The 25,112-nt window shown below is 41.8% G+C and overlaps 1 protein-coding gene across 2 annotated transcripts in view; it reads right to left on the reverse strand.

Annotated features, from left to right (window-relative positions):
• The window catches only part of LOC143295781 (protein Smaug homolog 1-like), a 104,034-nt gene extending 79,749 nt beyond the window's left edge, over positions 1-24,285 (reverse strand). For both annotated transcript variants that reach the window (XM_076607399.1, XM_076607398.1), the window contains exons 1-2: positions 24,179-24,285; positions 21,792-22,981 (exon numbers count right to left, since the gene is read on the reverse strand). In XM_076607399.1, coding sequence (XP_076463514.1) covers positions 21,792-21,999 — 208 coding nt within the window. In that variant the 5' untranslated portion in view covers positions 22,000-22,981; positions 24,179-24,285. The remainder of the gene's footprint in view (positions 1-21,791; positions 22,982-24,178) is intronic.
• Positions 24,286-25,112: the final 827 nt, after the last annotated feature.

Consider the following 25,112-nt stretch of genomic DNA (forward strand, 5'->3'; position numbering starts at 1 on the left):
TGGTGGGTGTTAGAAAATTAGACACTTTTTTGTTTTGTTTTGTATTGTTTTTACCTATGAACAGGCCTGTGATAAATGCTGAGGACAAAACCATATCACATTGGACAGAGTTTTTATTGTGGGTGGTGGGTGTTAGAAAATTAGACACTTTTTTGTTTTGTTTTTACCCTGTGCCCTTGCTGAACTGGCCTGCTATAAAGGCTGGGGAAAAAAAACATCATGCTATATGGGACTGGGTTTCTGGGTTGTTTTTTTTTGTTTGTTTTTTGTGGGTGGTGGATGTTAAAAAATATACACTTTTCTGTTTGGTTTGGTTTTGTAATGACCCATGAACAGGCCCGCGATGAAGGCTTGGAAAAAAAAAATGGGACTGAGGTTTAATTGTGGGTGGTGGGTGTTAAAAAAATTAAGACACTTTTTTGTTTTGCTTAAAAAAAAAATGGGACTGAGGTTTAATTGTGGGTGGTGGGTGTTAAAAAAATTAAGACACTTTTTTGTTTTGTTTTCTTTTAACATGTTCCCTCACTGAACTGGCCTGTGATGAAGGCTGAGGGGAAAAACTATCATGTGGGACATAGGTTTATTGTGGGTGGTGGGTGAGAGGGTGAGACAGAGATTGGATAAATCTCTTCTTCTAACTTCTAAATTGAGCCACTGTTCCTTTACCTGAAACATGTTCAGTTAGATTAATTCTGATTTCATTTCCACTAAATTCAGTCTTCCTGAAATATAATGACTGGCAAATTAACTCTGATTCAGTGATTATGAAAGACCAACATAACATGAATAAACACAAATGAAATAAATAATATTTAAAAAGAAAACACATAAGAAATACATGACAGAGACAAAAAACGAGTGACAAACAGTGACAAACAGTGACAAACAGTGACAAACAATGACATGACAAACAGTGACAAACAGTGACATGACAAACAGTGACAAATAGTGACATGACAAACAGTGACAAACAGTGACATGACAAACAGTGACAAACAGTGACAAACAGTGACATGACAAACAGTGACATGACAAACAGTGACAAACAGTGACAAACAGTGACAAAAGAACAACAACAAGAAAAAAACGAACATTTTCACAGTTGACCTACCGGGAAAAACCAAGTGGCCTGTGGCTTTGAATAGAACTTCCTCAACAACCGAATGGACTTTGGGACCGGGGTTTGGAATGTGTCTGGGGAATTACTTAACTGGGAATTTACTTTCTCTGAACTAAAATGGCTTATGAGGGGAGCAGTCTGAAAATCCCCACCCTTAACGAAACGTGTATTTTTTTTTCCTTCTATTTCCAAAAGTAAACATTATATGATTATCATTCTTACTATCACTTTATCATTATCAATTTTACTATAACTATTATCATTAGTAGTAGTAGTAATAGTAGAAGTAGCAGTAGTAGGAATATTATTATTATTATTATTACAATTGTGTACTTTTACATTTTCTGACAGCACTGTGGAAGGGAGATATCTATGTGTATGTGAATGAACAAGCGAGACAGAGCTTAGGCTAAGAAGAAGGTAGCTGCTGTTTGTATACAAGTAGGTTTCTACATGCATAATCAGTTTTACCCTGCCATGTACTAAAATGTAGGCAGCCACACACTGTTTTTGAGGATGTGCATGCTGTGTATATTTTTCTTTCCATTAGGCATTACCCACCAGGTGCTGACTAGAATCACCAAACTGCACGCGTGCACGTGCGGGCGGTGCGTGCATACGTGCGTGCATGTGTGTGTGTAGTTTCTTTAGTTTTTGTCTATCGTCAACTACACTGTGAGTTCTTATTTGACTAGTTTTAATGTCTTTTATGGTATGCATTATCTATCGTCAACTACACTGTGAGTTCTTATTTGACTAGTTTTAACGTCTTTTATGGTATGCATTATCTATCGTCAACTACACTGTGAGTTGTTATTTGACTAGTTTTAATGTCTTTTATGGTATGCATTATCTATCGTCAACTACACTGTGAGTTCTTATTTGACTAGTTTTAATGTCTTTTATGGTATGCATTATCTATCGTCAACTACACTGTGAGTTCTTATTTGACTAGTTTTAATGTCTTTTATGGTATGCATTATCTATCGTCAACTTCACTGTGAGTTCTTATTTGACTAGTTTTAATGTCTTTTATGGTATGCATTATCTATCGTCAACTACACTGTGAGTTCTTATTTAACTAGTTTTAACGTCTTTTATGGTATGCATTATCTATCGTCAACTTCACTGTGAGTTCTTATTTGACTAGTTTTAATGTCTTTTATGGTATGCATTATCTATCGTCAACTACACTGTGAGTTCTTATTTGACTAGTTTTAATGTCTTTTATGGTATGCATTATCTATCGTCAACTACACTGTGAGTTCTTATTTGACTAGTTTTAATGTCTTTTATGGTATGCATTATCTATCGTCAACTACACTGTGAGTTCTTATTTGACTAGTTTTAATGTCTTTTATGGTATGCATTATCTATCGTCAACTACACTGTGAGTTCTTATTTAACTAGTTTTAACGTCTTTTATGGTATGCATTATCATTTTGTGTTGGCTTTTACAACGAGCCTGTGATTGCACAAGTTAATTTCCATGTGGATTAATAAAGTGTTTTAGATTTGATTTGATTTGATTAGATCTTTAATGTGTGCACTCAAATTTTGATAAACTGCATAAACATTTCTTACACACAAAGAGGGCTTCAGGTCCTAACAACACAAAGAGGGCTTCAGGTCCTAACAGGTCCTAACAACACAAAGAGGGGCTTCAAGTGACAACACAAAGAGGGCTTCAAGTGACAACACAAAGAGGGCTTCAGGTCCTAACACCACAAAGAGGGCTTCAGGTCCTAACAACACAAAGAGGGCTTCAGGTCCTAACAACACAAAGAGGGGCTTCAAGTGACAACACAAAGAGGGGCTTCAAGTGACAACACAAAGAGGGCTTCAGGTAACAACACAAAGAGGGCTTCAGGTCCTAACAATACAAAGAGGGCTTCAGGTCCTAACACCACAAAGAGGGGCTTCAAGTAACAACACAAAGAGGGGCTTCAAGTGACAACACAAAGAGGGCTTCAGGTCCTAACACCACAAAGAGGGGCTTCAAGTAACAACACAAAGAGGGCTTCAGGTCCTAACACCACAAAGAGGGGCTTCAAGTAACAACACAAAGAGGGCTTCAGGTCCTAACAACACAAAGAGGGCTTCAGGTCCTAACACCACAAAGAGGGGCTTCAAGTAACAACACAAAGAGGGCTTCAGGTCCTAACAACACAAAGAGGGCTTCAGGTCCTAACAACACAAAGAGGGGCTTCAGGTCAAGAGGGCTTCAGGTCCTAACAACACAAAGAGGGGCTTCAGGTCAAGAGGGCTTCAGGTCCTAACAACACAAAGAGGGCTTCAGGTCCTAACACCACAAAGAGGGCTTCAGGTCAAGAGGGCTTCAGGTCCTAACAACACAAAGAGGGCTTCAGGTCCTAACAACACAAAGAGGGGGCTTCAGGTCCTAACAACACAAAGAAGGCTTCAGGTCCTAACAACACAAAGAGGGGCTTCAGGTCCTAACAACACAAAGTGGGGCTTCAAGTAACAACACAAAGAGGGCTTCAGGTCCTAACAACACAAAGAGGGCTTCAGGTCATAACAACACAAAGAGGGGCTTCAGGTCAAGAGGGCTTCAGGTCCTAACAACACAAAGAGGGGCTTCAGGTCAAGAGGGCTTCAGGTCCTAACACCACAAAGAGGGCTTCAGGTCCTAACACCACAAAGAGGGCTTCAGGTCCTAACAACACAAAGAGGGGCTTCAGGTCAAGAGGGCTTCAGGTCCTAACAACACAAAGAGGGGCTTCAGGTCCTAACAACACAAAGAGGGGCTTCAGGTCCTAACAACACAAAGAGGGGCTTCAGGTCCTAACAACACAAAGAGGGGCTTCAGGTCCTAACAACACAAAGAGGGGCTTCAAGTAACAACACAAAGAGGGCTTCAGGTCCTAACAACACAAAGAGGGCTTCAGGTCCTAACAACACAAAGAGGGGCTTCAGGTCAAGAGGGCTTCAGGTCCTAACAACACAAAGAGGGGCTTCAGGTCAAGAGGGCTTCAGGTCCTAACAACACAAAGAGGGCTTCAGGTCCTAACACCACAAAGAGGGCTTCAGGTCCTAACACCACAAAGAGGGCTTCAGGTCCTAACAACACAAAGAGGGGCTTCAGGTCAAGAGGGCTTCAGGTCCTAACAACACAAAGAGGGCTTCAGGTCCTAACAACACAAAGAGGGCTTCAGGTCCTAACAACACAAAGAGGGGCTTCAGGTCCTAACAACACAAAGAGGGGCTTCAGGTCCTAACAACACAAAGAGGGCTTCAGGTCCTAACAACACAAAGAGGGGCTTCAGGTCCTAACAACACAAAGTGGGGCTTCAGGTCCTAACAACACAAAGAGGGCTTCAGGTCCCACAGGTCCTAACAACACAAAGAGGGCTTCAGGTCCTAACAACACAAAGAGGGCTTCAGGTCCTAACAACACAAAGAGGGGCTTCAGGTAACAACACAAAGAGGGCTTCACCTAACACCACAAAGAGGGCTTCAGGTCCTAACAACACAAAGAGGGCTTCAAGTTCTAATAACACAAAAAGGGCTTCAGGTCCGAACAACACAAAGAGGGCTTCAGGTAACAACACAAAAAGGGCTTCAGGTCCTAACAACACAAAGAGGGGCTTCAGGTCCTAACAACAAAGAGGGCTTCAGGTCCTAACAACACAAAGGGGGCTTCAGGTCCTAACAGGTCTGCACAGCTGTGGACCTGGGAGATCAGGACAAAATCTCCACCCTCCTCTACAGGCCCTGTGACCAGGATCTGAACCCAGGAGCCTCAGAGTGAGACGTCCAACATGGACCACTCGCCTCTGAATTCAATTTGCTTCCATCGAACAGTTGCTGCAACTGATGAAGCCTTGATGTGGCGCCCAGTGAGACAGTGTCAATCAATCATTAATTAACACCGAGGGCAGTGCCACTGCTGGCAGTGTTGGGTGGCAAGTAAACAGCTGGGTGGGTTGGCAGGTGAGTGGGTACTGTAGAATAGGGAAATCTGTTGGTGGGTGGGTGGGTACTGTAGAATAGGGAAATCTGTTGGTGGGTGGGTGGGTACTGTAGAACAGGGAAATCTGTTGGTGGGTGGGTGGGTACTGTAGAACAGGGAAATCTGTTGGTGGGTGGGTGGGTACTGTCGAATAGGGAAATCTGTTGGTGGGTGGGTGGGTACTGTAGAACAGGGAAATCTGTTGGTGGGTGGGTGGGTACTGTAGAATAGGGAAATCTGTTGGTGGGTGGGTGGGTACTGTAGAACAGGGAAATCTGTTGGTGGGTGGGTACTGTAGAATAGGGAAATCTGTTGGTGGGTGGGTGGGTACTGTAGAACAGGGAAATCTGTTGGTGGGTGGGTGGGTACTGTAGAACAGGGAAATCTGTTGGTGGGTGGGTACTGTCGAATAGGGAAATCTGTTGGTGGGTGGGTACTGTCGAATAGGGAAATCTGTTGGTGGGTGGGTGGGTACTGTAGAACAGGGAAATCTGTTGGTGGGTGGGTGGGTACTGTAGAACAGGGAAATCTGTTGGTGGGTGGGTGGGTACTGTAGAACAGGGAAATCTGTTGGTGGGTGGGTACTGTAGAACAGGGAAATCTGTTGGTGGGTGGGTACTGTAGAACAGGGAAATCTGTTGGTGGGTGGGTACTGTAGAATAGGGAAATCTGTTGGTGGGTGGGTGGGTACTGTAGAATAGGGAAATCTGTTGGTGGGTGGGTGGTGATTTGTTTAGTAAATGTCATACACTTTGTATGTGGGCAGGTAGGTAGGATAAAAGAAAACCGATAAAAAGACTGGTACGTCAGGAACAGAGACAGACAGGCAGGTTGACAAATAAAGACAAGGAGAGACAACACCTATGAACATAAAATGGTAGCTTTATTAAGGTAGCTAGGTGGGAAGGGAGATTGACAGGCTGTTTACAACTCCTTTGCAAGCAAAGATGATACATTTGGTAGACAAATACTTTACATGAATACATACCACACACACACACACACACACATATATATATATATATATATATATATATAATGTATACACACACACACACACACACACACACACACACACACACAGTATAGATAGATTCATGTGAAGGTTCTACAGTAGCACCGACAAAAAGATGAATACAATAAAACCATGATGGACAGAGACACAGAGATGGGACAGGTGTGCAGAGAGACAAACTGAAGAACAGCAATAAATTCTCACACAGAGATGGGACAGGTGCGCAGAGACACAGTGATGGGACAGGTGTGCAGAGACACAGAGATGGGACAGGTGTGCAGAGACACAGAGATGGGGCAGGTGTGCAGAGAGACAGAAATGGGACAGGTGTGCAGAGAGACAAACTGAAGAACAGCAATAAATTCTCACACAGAGATGGGGCAGGTGTGCAGAGACACAGTGATGGGACAGGTGTGCAGAGAGACAGAGATGGGGCAGGTGTGCAGAGACACAGAGATGGGGCAGGTGTGCAGAGACAGAGATGGGACAGGTGTGCAGAGAGACAGAGATGGGACAGGTGTGCAGAGAGACAAACTGAAGAACAGCAATAAATTCTCACACAGAGATGGGACAGGTGTGCAGAGAGACAAACTGAAGAACAGCAATAAATTCTCACACAGAGATGGGACAGGTGTGCAGAGAGACAAACGGAAGAACTGCAATAAATTCTCACACAGAGATGGGGCAGGTGTGCAGAGACACAGAGATGGGACAGCAATAAATTCTCACACAGAGATGGGACAGGTGTGCAGTGAGACAGAGATGGGACAGGTGTGCAGAGAGACAGAGATGGGGCAGGTGTGCAGAGAGACAGAGATGGGGCAGGTGTGCAGAGAGACAGAGATGGGGCAGGTGTGCAGAGAGACAAACTGAAGAACAGCAATAAATTCTCACACAGAGATGGGACAGGTGTGCAGAGAGACAGAGATGGGACAGGTGTGCAGAGAGACAAACTGAAGAACAGCAATAAATTCTCACACAGAGATGGGACAGGTGTGCAGAGAGACAGAGATGGGACAGGTGTGCAGAGAGACAGAGATGGGACAGGTGTGCAGAGACACAGAGATGGGACAGGTGTGCAGAGAGACAGAGATGGGACAGGTGTGCACAGAGACAAACTGAAGAACAGCAATAAATTCTCACACACAGAGATGGGACAGGTGTGCAGAGAGACAGAGATGGGACAGGTGTGCAGAGACACAGAGATGGGACAGGTGTGCAGAGAGACAGAGATGGGACAGGTGTGCAGAGACACAGAGATGGGACAGGTGTGCAGAGAGACAGAGATGGGGCAGGTGTGCAGAGACACAGAGATGGGGCAGGTGTGCAGAGACACAGAGATGGGACAGGTGTGCAGAGACACAGAGATGGGACAGGTGTGCAGAGACACAGAGATGGTACAGGTGTGCAGAGAGACAGAGATGGGACAGGTGTGCAGAGACACAGAGATGGGACAGGTGTGCAGAGACACAGAGATGGGACAGGTGTGCAGAGACACAGAGATGGGACAGGTGTGCAGAGAGACAGAGATGGGACAGGTGTGCAGAGACACAGAGATGGGACAGGTGTGCAGAGAGACAGAGATGGGACAAGTGTGCAGAGAGACAGAGATGGGGCAGGTGTGCAGAGACACAGAGATGGGGCAGGTGTGCAGTGAGACAGAGATGGGACAGGTGTGCAGAGAGACAGAGATGGGACAGGTGTGCAGAGAGACAAACTGAAGAACAGCAATAAATTCTCACACACAGAGATGGGACAGGTGTGCAGAGACACAGAGATGGGACAGGTGTGCAGAGAGACAGAGACGGGGCAGGTGTGCAGAGACACAGAGATGGGGCAGGTGTGCAGAGAGACAGAGATGGGACAGGTGTGCAGAGAGACAAACTGAAGAACAGCAATAAATTCTCACACAGAGAGATGGGACAGGTGTGCAGAGAGACAGAGATGGGGCAGGTGTGCAGAGACACAGAGATGGGGCAGGTGTGCAGAGAGACAGAGATGGGGCAGGTGTGCAGAGACACAGAGATGGGGCAGGTGTGCAGAGACACAGAGATGGGACAGGTGTGCAGAGAGACAGAGATGGGACAAGTGTGCAGAGAGACAGAGATGGGGCAGGTGTGCAGAGACACAGAGATGGGGCAGGTGTGCAGTGAGACAGAGATGGGACAGGTGTGCAGAGAGACAGAGATGGGACAGGTGTGCAGAGAGACAAACTGAAGAACAGCAATAAATTCTCACACACAGAGATGGGACAGGTGTGCAGAGAGACAGAGATGGGACAGGTGTGCAGAGAGACAGAGACGGGGCAGGTGTGCAGAGAGACAGAGATGGGACAGGTGCGCAGAGAGACAAACTGAAGAACTGCAATAAATTCTCACACAGAGATGGGACAGGTGTGCAGAGAGACAAACTGAAGAACAGCAATAAATTCTCACACAGAGATGGGACAGGTGTGCAGAGAGACAAACTGAAGAACAGCAATAAATTCTCACACAGAGATGGGACAGGTGTGCAGAGAGACAGAGATGGGACAGGTGTGCAGAGAGACAAACTGAAGAACAGCAATAAATTCTCACACAGAGATGGGACAGGTGCGCAGAGAGACAAACTGAAGAGAGAGCAGCAATAAATTCTCACACAGAGATGGGACAGGTGTGCAGAGAGACAAACTGAACAGCAATAAATTCTCTCACACAGAGATGGGACAGGTGTGCAGAGAGACAGAGATGGGACAGGTGTGCAGAGAGACAGAGATGGGACAGGTGTGCAGAGAGACAGAGATGGGACAGGTGTGCACAGAGACAAACTGAACAGCAGGAATAAATTCTCAATACATGCCCACCCCCTCCCTCCAGCACCCATGTCTTTTTTGTTTGTTTTCTTTTTTTATTATTATTTTTCATTATCTTAATATCATTCTTTTAACAATAAACCCCAATTCCTTGTTTGGTGAATACTGTCAGAAGAAACGTTTTCCTGCCGTTACTCTTCAGGGAGACATACATTCTTTCTTTCTTTTAAAGTCATACACACACAAATAAGCCTTTTACTGACATTTACTTGTAAAGTTATATTCTATCATTCTCAAGGGTGACATTTTATGGCTGAGAAGTATACGTCTCAGAAGCTACTTTTTTATTCAAAACTCGCGCAAACAAATGAGAATATATCATGAAGGTGGGGGATAAGGAGGATAAAGGTACGAGGGGAGAGGGGAGGCTTTGAAATGGGAGGAAGCCCCTTTGAAAATACCTGCGTAAACACTCTCACTATGAAAGCCACACCCACTGACATGTTATTTAGGTACATACATTATTAGTTTGCACTAAGACGCTTTTGAAACTTATAAAAGTTATATTTAACTAAAAATTCATTTAACAAATGAATACAAAGCAAGTCATAAGAAGATGACGCTCCCGCCTTTATAAGGCTACTGTAGTGTAGTTTTGGGCTGATTTCTTTTTAATCTTTTTTTCCTTTTCATAGTTTACACTCTACCCTGCCACACCCACTCCATTTACACTCTGAAAAAAAGAAGATAAAGAATGGAAAGAAAAAAAAGAAGAAGAAGAAAAAAGATACTGTATATGTAGGTAGAAGAAAGGGTGTGTGTGTGTGTGTGTGTGTGTGTGTGTGTGTGTGTGTGTGTGTGTGTGTGTGTGTGTGTGTGTGTGTGTGTGTGTGTGTGTGTGTGTTACAAGGCATGTCACTTGGGTTTCCATTCCAGCATGTCTGCTGCTGATAATGCATTATTCAACAGCTGAATTCTTCATTATATATCATATATTCATGGTTTATATCCACGTTAATCTCTTCTGACACATGGGCAACAAGCCAGGTGCTGGCTTCACTTCCTTTCCAACACGGACACATGTTATTACCATACACATGTTATTACCATGCACACACGGACACATGTTATTACCATACACACACAGACACATGTTATTACCATGCACACATGGACACATGTTATTACCATGCACACATGGACACATGTTATTACCATGCACACATGGACACATGTTTTTACCATGCACACATGGACACAAGTTATTACCATGCACACACAGACATATATTATTACCATGCACACACGGACACGTTATTACCATACACACAGACACATGTTATTACCAATCACACACGGACACATGTTATTACCATACACACACAGACACATTACCATACACACACAGACATATGTTATAACCATACACATGTTATTACCATACACACACAGACACATGTTATAACCATCCACACACGGACACATGTTATTATCATACACACACGGACACAGGTTATTACCATACACACACAGACACATGTTATTACCATACACACACAGACACATGTTATTACCATACACACACGGACACAGGTTATTACCATACACACACAGACATATGTTATTACCATACACACACAGACATATGTTATTACCATACACACACGGACACAGTTTATTACCATACACACACAGACACATGTCAGAAAAACAAAGAAAGCAAAAACGCCTTAATCATAAAAGTTGTTTAAAACATGTACCAATGAAGAGAAAATTAAATGAATACTGAAAATAAAAATCTATCAGGTACAGTTACAGTCAAGCTTTCATGTATTAAAACACCTAAACTCAGTAAACTATGCAATCAGTTGGCACTGAAGAATCTAAAATCATATTTTGTCTACGTAAAATGCCAGAACCTTCTCAAGAACCTCACTGATTACCAAAATTCAATACAGGTTCTCTTACACTGAACACCATGAACACAGACAAAAGGTGGAAAAAAAAGAAAAAAAAAGAAAGAAGGAAAGAAAGAAGAAAGGGTGTGTCCAGTTTCCATACAATTACAAAGCAAACCCAACCCAGCAATCAATATCATGTTACACCTGTTAAATGTTTTGGTTAAAGTAACAAGTTAATCAAAGAACAATCTTCAATGCAGGTATCATCAGATACTCTGCCGCACTGATTTTCCTGTCCTAGTGGATCAGTGCAGCAGCATTCCCAATGATGATCCATCACACTTCTTCATTTCTTTGTCACTACTGGAATCTGCAATCACTCAGTCAGAGAAAAGCTCTCCCCAACTGCATTTTAACAATAGGGTATCTAAACGCCCCATAAAAAATATCACCCCCTCCCCCAACCGTCCAACATTCCCACCATGTCCACCACACCCCTTCCTGTCTGTCATGGGATGAGAGATCAGCATCAACAGCTACTGTTCCTCTGAACCCAACAACACATTTGATCAGCATCAACAGCTACTGTTTCTCTAAACCCAACAACACATTTGATCAGCATCAACAGCTACTGTTTCTCTAAACCCAACAACACATTTGATCAGCATCAACAGCTACTGTTTCTCTAAACCCAACAACACATTTGATCAGCTTCAACAGCTACTGTTTCTCTAAACCCAACAACACATTTGATCAGCAACAACAGCTACTGTTTCTCTAAACCCAACAACACATTTGAAGCAAGGATGCAAACTCTTCCCCACAGTCTCAGTAAACAAAAGCATGTTGAGATAAACCATCTAATGTTTCTCTAAACCCAACAACACATTTGAAGCAAGGATGCAAACTTTTTCCCACAGTCTCAGTAAACAAAAGCATGTTGAGATAAACCATCTAACTTCTAAGCGCTGGGTCATGAGAAAATAAAAAGGTGTTAACAAGCAACCCAAACTAAATTCTCTCTTGCTCACATTTTCACACCCTGGTGTGCGCATGCACACACAGACACAGACACAGACGCACACACGTGACAAAGCCTGCACATGCCTGCACTCTCACACAAAGCTCACATTTTAAATAGTACTTGGGAGTGAAAGCAAGCAGGTTGAAAATGCATGCATGTAATGAGCATAATTTTATGAGAAAACAATTCCTGATTTTGACTCTGTGGCCTTCAGCCAAGGTAAACGAAATAATTTGACAACTGGAAATTCTCAAGTGCCAAACTGCAAGATCACTGACTTTGTGGGCAAACCAGATTATTATTTTTTTTATCTGCTCTTTAAAAAAATGTGCCTCCTTTGAGCTTTACTTTGAAAATAAAACTCACTCTGGGTTAGTCAATATTTCTGGGATCTTACTCTTAGCAGTGCAACTTCCACAAGTCTTAGTGTTTGTAGAATTTCAGTCATTAAAGCTGTTCCAATGGTCTGGAGAGTCTGATCTAAAATCACAGTGACTTTAGCCACTGGTTACAGTTCAAGGTAAAAATATCTGGTCATTCACTTATCTATGTATTATAATACATTGTATCCAATACACATAATAAATTATAAATATTTTTGTTGTTACCTTTTTGATAACATCTGCATCAAAATCACTACGAAACAGTTGAGACTTCTTTCTTTAAAAAAAATTAATAATAATGTGACTGTGACCCAGCTCTCTCTGATTGCTGTAAAGTCCCCCCCCCTCCACCCCCCCCCCCCCCTTTTTTTTTACCCACTATGAAAAAAAAACACATAAAAATAATCATGAACCCCAATGAAACACTCAAACAGTTTGACTCTTCAGTTTCTCATGGAGGCATCACTGCATTGGGACACATCATCTACCCTACATTGGGACAGATCATCTACCCTACATTGGGACAGATCATCTACCCTACATTGGGACACATCATCTACCCTACATTGGGACAGATCATCTACCCTACATTGGGACACATCATCTACCCTACATTGGGACACATCATCTACCCTACATTGGGACACATCATTGGGACACATCATCTACCCTACATTGGGACACATCATCTACCCTACATTGGGACACATCATTGGGACACATCATCTACCCTACATTAGGACACATCATCTACCCTACATTGGGACACATCATCTACCCTACATTAGGACACATCATCTACCCTACATTGGGACACATCATCTACCCTACATTGGGACACATCATCTACCCTACATTGGGACAGATCATCTACCCTACATTGGGACACATCATCTACCCTACATTGGGACACATCATCTACCCTACATTGGGACACATCATCTACCCTACATTGGGACACATCATCTACCCTACATTGGGACACATCATTGGGACACATCATCTACCCTACACTGGGACACATCATCTACCCACCCTACATTGGGACACATCATCTACCCTACATTGGGACTCATCATCTACCCACCCTACATTGGAACACATCATCTACCCACCCTACATTGGGACACATCATCTACCCTACATTAGGACACATCATCTACCCACCCTACATTGGGACACATCATCTACCCTACATTAGGACAGATCATCTACCCACCCTATATTGGGACACATCATCTACCCTAAATTGGGACACATCATCTACCCTACATTAGGACACATCATCTACCCACCCCACATTGGGACACATCATCTACCCTACATTGGGACACATCATCTACCCTACATTGGGACACATCATCTACCCTACACCATGTCTGCTTGGCAGATGCCTGAAAGCAGCACACTCCAACACACTGACCTTACTTTATCATCTCATCTAAATGATACACTCTCACTCTCACTTTTATTTTGCACTAAATTCCAGTCCAACGTGTTAAAAAAAGGCGAGAGCAGGATTTCAAGCCACACTTTAATGGACACAATGAAACAAAAGGAAAAGCTACAGAACCTCCTGAAGCCTCCAGTAAGCTGTGTGAGAAAAATCAATGTCTGTACTGCACAGCATTGAAGTGGTTGCTCTGTCAGCTTCTGAACTGAACTAAACAGGAAAGTAGAGGTAGGGGTGTGTGTGTGTGTGTGTGTGTGTGTGTGTGTGTGTGTGTGTGTGTGTGTGTGAGTATGCACATGTGTGTGTGCACGCGCACGTGTGCGGGTGTGTGTGTGTGCATGTGTGTGCGTATGTGTCAACAGGTATGTGTATAAATGTGTGTGTGTGTGTGTGTGAGTATGTGTCTCTGTGTGTGTGAGCACACACATGTATGTGCATGCATGTGCAGATTTTGATGTGTGTGGAACTTTGTGTGTGCATGCAGAAGTGAGTGTAAAGTTCTGTGTGTTAAGGGAGTGACTTTTTAAGTGTCTCTGTGTTAAGGTTGCATTGATGTGTTCGGGTAGGTGATTAACTGGGTGGAGAAATCTTTGTGCATGAATAGAAGACGACTCTGATGGGATAATGCATCCACAGATAGTTCTTCGTGACTTTGTATGAACGAGGGAAAGAGAGAGGCAGAATAGTTCTAAGGACTACATATGAAAGAGGGAAAGAGATGGAGAAATGAAAGGACTGTGTGTGTGTGTGTGTGTGTGTGTGTGTGTGTGTGTGTGTGTGTGAGGGAGAGAGAGAGAGAGAGAGAGAGAGAGAGAGAGAGAGTTGGTAATTAATTTAACGTCTATTCACTGAGATGATTTCTGACATGTGTCTGTGTATCAGTGTATGTGTGACTGTGACTGCAACAGTGTAAGTGCATGCATGCAAACAAGTGTGTGTGTGAGGAGGGTGAGGGGGGCGGACTGCACTCTGGGTGCATAAATGTGTATTTGTGTACGTATGTGTAGTTGCGTCAATGTGTGTGTGTGTGTGCGCGCACGCGTGCATGTGCATGTGTGCGTGTGTGTGTGTCTCCATGTATGTGTGTGTGCATGTGTGCAAGATGTGCATGCATCTGTGTGTATTTTGTGTGAGTGTATACACGTGGATATTATCACATACTATTATATAATATGCCGATGAATACAGCATGCATAATATATAGAGAGTGCACAGACAAGCTCACAAGTGTCTCCTGCCTGTGCTCCTGTCTGTGTGTACCCAGGCAGTCTGTGTGATCAATTCATAACCTGCCGGCTGTCTAAGTACCAAAGGCATCATAAACTGAGTGTGGCTGTCATCTGTCAACAAAACCTAGCATTTGCCGGTCTTCAATACACTGACAGAGCTAATCACGTTGATGGGTGGGGCCAGTACACTGCTAACACTTGCTGCAGATCGCTGGAGCTTTGCGCTAAGTAAAAGGGCAACTCCGTCATGCCACAACCAAGTGGTGCCATTGTCTAGGAGCTTGACTGACAGTGAGGCTTCACATCATAGGGAGGATACATACAGCTCACTCATTCATAACCCGAGTCACACTCACAGACCTGTCCATATGTTACTTTCAAAAAGGCAGTTTCTGTTTGCTATCATTCTGCTAGTGCTGCCCTCCCCCCCCCCCACCCTCTCCCCATCTCCTCTGTGTGTGTCTTTCTTGCTCTTCTCCCCATCTTCTCCCCATCTTTCTCCCCATCTTTCTCTCTGTCTTTCTCCTTTCTCTCTGTCTATCTGATGCTCCAGTTTACTCCAGTCTCAGTTGTCATTCTCTCTCTCTCACCCTCCATCCTCCCCCCACCCCCCTCAAGCTCTTTTCCTCCTTTTGTTTAAAATGTAATGACTCCTGTCAACAGCTGGATAAATCAAAAGAAATGTCACTGACAGATTGAGTTTCTGTCATGTAATCTTCTAAAGCATAGCCCTACTTGTGTACATGTACATGAACACACACACACACACACACACATACATACATATAACACACACACACACACACATATATATATATATATATATGTGTGTGTGTGTGTGTGTGTGTGTGTGTAAATTTCACAAAACGGTATGCACTAACACAGCTGACAGATGACATTAATCATATATTAAATAAATTCCATCTCAACAGGAATGATTGTAAATAAAATTACATGATTGTTTCCTTTATTTCAACGACACAGTATAACAATTAACACTACTGTAACAGTGGCTTCTCTGTTCTCTCCTCCACACAAATCGATCATCACATGTTTTTTTCCAATTCAAGGATATTAACAAATTCTTTGTATTACACTTACACTAAGTTACAGCCATACTGATTGGAAACTCAGTTTAAAATCATTTGTATGTATACAGCTGTCCACACTGTTGTTTGAACTGAAAAAAAAAAATCATCTGTAGCAAAAATGAATAGTTTAGTCAAACACAAAAGGACCACTGACTCTCTTGAGAGATTGGCAGACACTGACAAAGACAGGCAAGTCACACAAAGGATATTAATTGCAATGTTTTTAAAAGCGAATATGTGAAATGCTTTTATTTGAGAACATATGTTTATTACTCTTGTTTAATCAAGTTATCCGCGTGTGTGGGGTGGGGGGTGGGGGTGGGGGATTCGGTGCGGGTGTGTGCTGATTATCTGGTTGTGGTTTTCCGCAATTCATCTTTATTCTTATCTTATCTGTCTATTATAATCAATGTGCAGTATAGTAGGCTATGTTTATAATTATATTCAAATAATGTTTCTTAATTCTTTCTGTTTTTACATTAAGAATACTAGTTATTACCTGCAGTGTGTGGATGTATGTATGAAACGATGTATGTGATATTTTTTACATTTGTATCTTCGTAATATTTGTTGGGGCTGTTGTTGGCTTTTTCAGTTATGGTCCCCATGTTGTTTACTTGTCTATGTTGTGATAATGCACCTGACCAAATTTCTCCAGTTGGAGATAATAAAGTTATTCTTATCTTATCTTATCTTATTTTAAAACTATAAAGGCATGGAGAGACAGATAGACAAACAAAACAGACATTTTTTACTTAAGTCTGAGCTCTGGACAGAGAGACAGACAGCCCAGACTGACAATGAGGGCAGACTGCAGCTGCAACTTGCAAGTTATACCACGTCTAAAATGAATTTCATAAACAGGCTCAATGTGGGTGTTTTTTCCTGAACAGAACACTTGTTCTTAAAACACCACTCCTCAGCAGTCAGATAGGTCTGCAAGTCCAGAGGAGTGAGGTTTAACGATAAGAAGATTAAGACAGGCACGGCGGAACATGTTCCGTGGAGAGAGTTCAGTTAAATACAGGTGGGGGAGGGGGGGAGGAAAATGGAGAACAGAATTAACGTTGTGCTCATTCAGTAAATTAGGCTTTTTCTTACTTGAAATGAATGTCACACACACATACACATCCGTCAATGCAACAAAGTGTCCACTGTTTGTGGTATGATAATATATATGAAAATAAATATCCGTTAAAAAACCTGGACAGTCATTTCATTGAAATTTATCTTGGCTACAGCATACAGTCATCTTGATTTTGTGTGGAGAGAAATAACTTTAACATGAAGTCTGCATGCAGGTCATATATATTATATTATATATATATATATATATATATATATATATATATATATATATATATATATATATATATACGTACATACTACTGATGATGATAATGATACTTAATGAAAAGTGGGTTTAAAAGAAAGTGAAAACAGATTCCTGATAGTGTGACATGACTACTGCTGTTTGTGAGATGAGGACAAATCAAACAGTTGACATCAAGAATGCTGTTCATCTTCCATGTCTGATACACACTTTGTTTGCTTGTTCTTGGTTGTTGTTTTTTGGGTGTGTGTTTATTAAAATTCTGTTAGAACTTTCAGAACTTCCTGTAACTGTTGCTCATCTTCCCTCAACCCCTCCCCCTCCACACATGTAACCCATTACAATACATTCACAAAACTATTCCAAGCTTTAAGATATCAGTTCAGCAACATAATCGAGTAAAAAAACAATTTTTTTCCTTCAAATCAAAAGGATGGAACTAAGATCTGAAGAAGCAAAGTTTGTACATTTTCTGTGTGTTCAATTTTCAATGCTTACAAAATTAAATTTTGTATCGTCACAAATTTTGATCCAAAGCCAAGATCTCCCAAGCACATTTCTCCTTGAAATAGTGCCTAGTAAGATAGCAAGTGTGTGCATTCGTGCATGCTTGTGTGTGTGTGTGTGTGTGTGTGTGTGTGTGTGTGTGTGTGTGTGTGTGTGTGTGTGTGTGTGTGTGTGTGTGTGTGTCCCCGTGTGAATTAAATATAACTATATTCAAATTTTATCATTATCAAAACCAAATTACAGAAGAGTAACCATGCTAAATTATTTGAAACAAATGTGGATCCCCAAACCAAGAGATCAATGGACCAACAGCCTCCCTCTGGCTGTCCCACCACAATGATACTGACACACAGTCAGCACGCAGCTTTAACTTACAATTTACGGCCACCAGACTGAAGTAAAATGCTGTCCCACCACAATGATACTGACACACAGTCAGCACGCAGCTTTAACTTACAATTTAATGCCACCAGACTGAAGTAAAACGCTGTCCCACCACAATGATACTGACACACAGTCAGCACGCAGCTTTAACTTACAATTTACGTCCACCAGACTGAAGTAAAACGCTGTCCCACCACAATGATACTGACACACAGTCAGCACGCAGCTTTAACTTACAATTTACGTCCACCAGACTGAAGTAAAATGCTGTCCCACCACAATGATATGATACTGACACACAGTCACACGCAGCTTTAACTTACAATTTACGTCCACCAGATTGAAGTAAAACGCTGTCCCACCACAATGATACTGACACACAGTCAGCACGCAGCTTACACAATGATACTGACACACAGTCAGCACGCAGCTTTAACTTACAATTTACGTCACCAGACTGAAGTAAACGCTGTCCCACCACAATGATACTGACACACAGTCAGCACGCAGCTTTAACTTACAATTTACGTCCACCAGACTGAAGTAAAATGCTGTCCCACCACAATGATACTGACACACAGTCAGCACGCAGCTTTAACTTCAATTTAATGCCACCAGACTGAAGTAAAACGCTGTCCCACCACAATGATACTGACACACAGTCAGCACGCAGCTTTAACTTACAATTTACGTCCACCAGATTGAAGTAAAACGCTGTCCCACCACAATGATACTGACACACAGTCAGCACGCAGCTTTAACTTACAATTTACGTCCACCAGACTGAAGTAAAATGCTGTCCCACCACAATGATACTGACACACAGTCAGCACGCAGCTTTAACTTACAATTTACGTCCACCAGATTGAAGTAAAACGCTGTCCCACCACAATGATACTGACACACAGTCAGCACGCAGCTTTAACTTACAATTTACGGCCACCAGACTGAAGTAAAATGCTGTCCCACCACAATGATACTGACACACAGTCAGCACGCAGCTTTAACTTACAATTTACGTCCACCAGATTGAAGTAAAACGCTGTCCCACCACAATGATACTGACACACAGTCAGCACGCAGCTTTAACTTACAATTTACGTCCACCAGACTGAAGTAAAATGCTGTCCCACCACAATGATACTGACACACAGTCAGCACGCAGCTTTAACTTACAATTTACGTCCACCAGACTGAAGTAAAACGCTGTCCCACCACAATGATACTGACACACAGTCAGCACGCAGCTTTAACTTACAATTTACGTCCACCAGACTGAAGTAAAATGCTGTCCCACCACAATGATACTGACACACAGTCAGCACGCAGCTTTAACTTACAATTTACGTCCACCAGACTGAAGTAAAACGCTGTCCCACCACAATGATACTGACACACAGTCAGCACGCAGCTTTAACTTACAATTTACGTCCACCAGACTGAAGTAAAACGCTGTCCCACCACAATGATACTGACACACAGTCAGCACGCAGCTTTAACTTACAATTTACGGCCACCAGACTGAAGTAAAATGCTCTTCAAAAATGCACTCATGCACACACATATGCTTAAAAATAACATTATGTGAATACAGAATAGACAAAATGAAGAACATATATATGCAATAAAAAAAATGTTGCTGCATGCAATGAAGTTCACACAGACATTATACCACACACACACACACACACACACACACACACACGATTTCATCATGATGGGTAAGGTAGGACCACAGTTAGACACTAAACTTCAGAATGTTTCAAAACTAATTACACCAATGGACAGAGCACAACAACCCCATCATCATCTTCATCAACAACATCACATTCACAGTTCTTACCGACTATCATTTCATCACTATGCTGAAAGGTTTCTCCACATGATTATAGACTATCATTATCCTTAATGGTTTATGAACATGATTATTGCCAATTGTCAACAATAATTCATTCATTATCCTCAATGGTTTATAAACAGGGTTATAACTGACTGTCATTTAATCATTATCTTGAAAGGTTTCTAAACAAGCATTACTCATTTACTGACTATAGTTTAATCATTATTCTCAAAGGTTTTTTAACATGGTTATGACCCACTATCATTTCATCACTGTCCTCTAAAGTTTCTGAACTTGGTTATTAACAACTATCGTTTAATCATTATCTTAAAGATTTATTTTCAGAGGTTTCTCAACATAGTTATTACCGACTTTCATTTCAACAGCATCCTCAAAGGTTTCTGAACAAGGTTATCATTATCCTCAAAGGTTTCTGAACAAGGTCATCATTATCCTCAAAGGTTTCTGAACAAGGTTATCATTATCCTCAAAGGTTTCTGAACAAGGTCATCATTATCCTCAAAGGTTTCTGAACAAGGTTATCATTATCCTCAAAGGTTTCTGAACAAGGTTATCATTATCCTCAAAGGTTTCTGAACAAGGTTATCATTATCCTCAAAGGTTTCTGAACAAGGTCATCATTATCCTCAAAGGTTTCTTAACATGGTTATTACTGACTATCGTTTCATCATTATTCTCCAAGGTTTCTTAACACTGTTATTAATGACTATCATTTCATTATTATCCTCAAATGTTTCTGAACATGGTTATTACTCATATAGTCATAATATCAGTATGTTACCGACCATCGTATCATCATCATTATTATTAAAGGTTTCTGGACATGGCTATTATTATGATAACAGCTATTGTATCATCATCATCACCATCATCATTATCATCATCAAAGGTTTCTGAATGTGGTTATAACAATATTAGTATGTTACCGACTATCATATCATCATCATCAAAAGTTTCTGAATATGGTCATTAGTATGTTACCGACTAGCATATATATCATCACATGGTTATCAGTATGTTACCAATTATCATATCATCATCAAAGGTTTCTGAACATGGTTATCATTATGTAACTGACTATCATATCATCACATGGTTATCAGTATGTTACCGACTATTGTATCATCACATGATTATCAGTATGTTACCGACTATGGTATCATCACATGGTTATCAGTATGTTACGGACTATTGTATCATCACATGGTTATCAGTATGTTACCAAATATCGTATCATCATCATCATCATCATTCAAGGGTTTCTGAACGTGGTTATCAGTATGTTACTGACTATCATTATCACTATGTTACTGACTATTGTATCATCATCATCAAAGGTTTCTGAACATGGTTATCAGTATGTTACTGACTATCGTATCATCACATGGTTATCAGTATGTTACTGACTATCGTATCATCACATGGTTATCAGTATGTTACCGAGTATCGTATCGTCATCATCATCATTCAAGGGTTTCTGAACGTGGTTATCAGTATGTTACTATCGTATCATCATCATCAAAGGTTTCTGAACATGGTTATCAGTATGTTACTGACTATCATATCATCACATGGTTATCAGTATGTTACTGACTATCGTATCATCACATGGTTATCAGTATGTTACAGAGTATCGTACTGTCATCATCATCATTCAAGGGTTTCTGAACGTGGTTTACAGTATGTTACTATCGTATCATCATCATCAAAGGTTTCTGAACGCTACCTTCATCGTTGGCTTTGGTCTGCATCTGCTTGACATCGGCACACTCAGCCAGACTTTGCTGAAGGACCTGGTCCAGGAACTTGGCCTGGGCTGGCGTTAGCTTCTTGAGGAGCGAGTACAGCGCCACCGTCTGCTCACACTCACTCCATTCCTTGAACCAGGAGGTCACCTGCCCCACCTGTTCTCGAAAGTTGCTGTTGGCCTTCATGTTCAATGATGAAGGCCAGAGTCGTTCTTGTTCTTGTTCTTAGTCGCTTGTTTATTGAAATCCCTTGCCGTTGTCTCCTCTCGTCTTGTGGTTGTCATCAACTGATGTCTTTGGTGGTGTCTACAGTTGTTCTTGTTCTTGGCTGCTTGTTTATAAACCACTTGCCGTTGTCTCCTCTAATCTTTTGGCTGTGATCAACTGACGTCTTTGGTGGTGTCTAGAGTAGTTCTTGTTCTTACTTAGTCACTTGTTTATAAACCACTTGCCATGTCTCCTGTCGTCTTGTGACTGAATTCAACTGATGTCTTTTCTACTATCTCTCAGATCTGGGGTGCTCCTGAACACTAGCTTCAGAGCGAAGCTTATTTTTGTTTGGTTTTTGTTTTGTTTTCTGAAATAAATGCTGACAGTGATTAAGAATACCACTTGAAAAAGCACCTTCTGTTCACTTGTCTGGAATGCTTGAAAAGTTGAAGCTGTGATGGTTGGAAGACTCACAGATCTTTGGTGGTTGTAAAACTAAATCATAAGAATATATCACAATTTTTAGTATAGTGTACAAGGCAAAGCAGGTTCACTGCAGGCTGTGCTTGTGATGAGTGGCGCAATGTATGTCACTATCACAAACTGAATAACAAGGTCAGTGTCATCAACAATGTCACAATTTCAGACTGTCACTTTCTGTCCAAAATGTGAAGATGCAGGTATTCCAAACACAAGTTACAAACATCCAGGATGTCATGTGATATGCCAAGCACTATCACTACAAAGTGGTGTAACAGTGTGTTACTATGGTCACTAATGGGAGGTGTAACTGTGTTACCACTGCCACGTCACGACGGCACTGACACCAGCACCACTGGCACCACCGTGAGTGTCAAGGTCAAAAACGACATCACCATGGGCAGCACTGTCATTGCAGGTCAATCCTTCCTCCTTCTCTCATAAAAGTTCTCCTCCAACATGGGCCTGTCTGCTATGCCTGCACACACACAAAAAAGCACACCATGTTTGTTCTGATTGTTGTGCTTTAAAGTTCAAGACAAATAAAATATCTTTGAAGTGTTCAGCTACCAAACTTTGTTTTTGGTGGGTTTTATCATCACCCAATTAGATTCGGAGTCAGACAATACTCATTCTCCCATGATTACAGACATCACTGTAACTACTGTGTCCCTTAATTTCACTTTTTCAGCTTAAGGTTTCAGTCTCCAAGTCTAATAGTAATAATAGTCAAGACATCAAAGAAAAAAGCCACAAAATTATCAGATAATTGGTGTTTTTTAGTTTGCAATATTTCACGAATGAATACAAAATTTTATACTGAGTGATAGACTCCATTTCACTCCCTGACAGGTCACTGACTCATACACCCAACACAAACGCGATCAGTTCTGTCCCTAACACCTCGAAGACCAAGGTGTTTATTACAAACATGAATCAGCAGAACCATGTCCTAAACAAAATGGAACGCGACGAACAATTAAAATAATGTCGTCTTTCTTCGAGTGATAACTTGGTCACAAAGTTGTGACGAACGAGACCTTTGTTACGATGTGAACTGAACTCGGAAGACTTGGTCATCAGCAGACGACACGTTGTTTTTTTGGCACAATGAACTACCTGTACACTCTCAATTTAAACACTGTACTTGTTAATGGTCAATTAAGTTGGAGAATACATATCCAACTCTCAATGCAGAAATGTGTCACATTCTAGACGCCAAGTTATAAAAATCCCAAGAGAAAAAACAAAAACACGGGATTTCCAAAGGGAAGCTAAATTTAGCAATGGACAGCACTGTGTCAAGACCGACAACCTGGAAAGTACGTGTTCTGATTGTTTACTTCAATATTCATTTCGCCTTGTTTTGTTTTTTTCGCCTGTACAGCGTTCCCATGCCATCAACACAGAATTCCCGTGTATCTAACATTCCTGATGTCATCTGGATTCATACAATTAACCCACTAGAAATACTGGTGAGCATTAGACAGGAGATGAGAGGAAAAAATATCGGTAGGTGCTTTCCAACCCACGAGAACTCAACAAGAACACACAAGACATCTAGCTCTGTGTTGTTTGACACTGCGAACGAATCGAGCCGCCGATTCAACTCCCGTTGTAAACTAACCCTCCGATATGAAAGGAAAGAATGGAGAGTATTCATACAAAAACTTACCTGGGTATTCATGAGAACCTAGTACTTCTCCACGGTTCCATGTTTCGACGAGAAACACAATCACAGACGCCCTGCCCAAGGCATAGTTACGACTCCACATGTTCGGGATCTTTATGCTAATAATGACGTCATAGGACAGCAGGCTGCTCTGCGCGCACGCACAACACATCAGGCAGCCAATCAATGCAGGACCAAAACAAATCTCTCTCTCTCTCTGTGATTTTTTTTAATCTGCAAAACTGTCATTCAGTCATTCACAGTCATGTGCGAGACATGATCATGTCTGCTGTCTAGCTTTGCATGCCAATCTCTGCCGGTTTCTGTGACTCCCCCCCCCCCCCCCCTCTACCAGTGTCTGTTCCAATGTGTCTGTCTCAATTCCCCCGTCTCTCTCTCTCTCTGTGTGTCTGTCTGTATGTCTTTCTCCGGTACATGATTTACAATGCATCTTTCTTTCTGGTTTTTATTCCCCCAACCCCCTCTCTTCCCAGGAGGAATGAATGGGATGGGAAAAGAAACCCCGTGAAAACAACATTACTTGTTTGCTAACTCTGTTATCCTCTCAGTGAAAATTAGTAAAAGCAATTGATTATCTGTCTCGGTATTTCTCTCTGTCTCGAAGTCTCTACATCTCTCTCTCTCTCTGTCTCTCTGTCTCTCTCTCTGTCTCTCTGTCTCTGTCTCTGTCTCTCTCTCTCTCTCTCTCTCTCCGGGCTTTCTCTCTCTCCGGCTCTCTCCCTCTCTCTCTCTCTCCGGGAAACTAGTACAGTTGTCTTTAGAAAGGGCGGGGTTTTATCTGCAAGAGAAAAATGGACTTACAATAATGCAGAAATGCCAGTGGTAAATGCATATAGATATTTAGGTATTTTGTTTTCCACCAAACTTAATTTTACCTCAGCATGTGTTGACCTGACAGGAAAAGCAAAGAATGCTG

This window comes from Babylonia areolata, chromosome 21 (genome assembly GCF_041734735.1).
Source record: "Babylonia areolata isolate BAREFJ2019XMU chromosome 21, ASM4173473v1, whole genome shotgun sequence".
Classification (NCBI taxonomy): domain Eukaryota; kingdom Metazoa; phylum Mollusca; class Gastropoda; order Neogastropoda; family Buccinidae; genus Babylonia; species Babylonia areolata.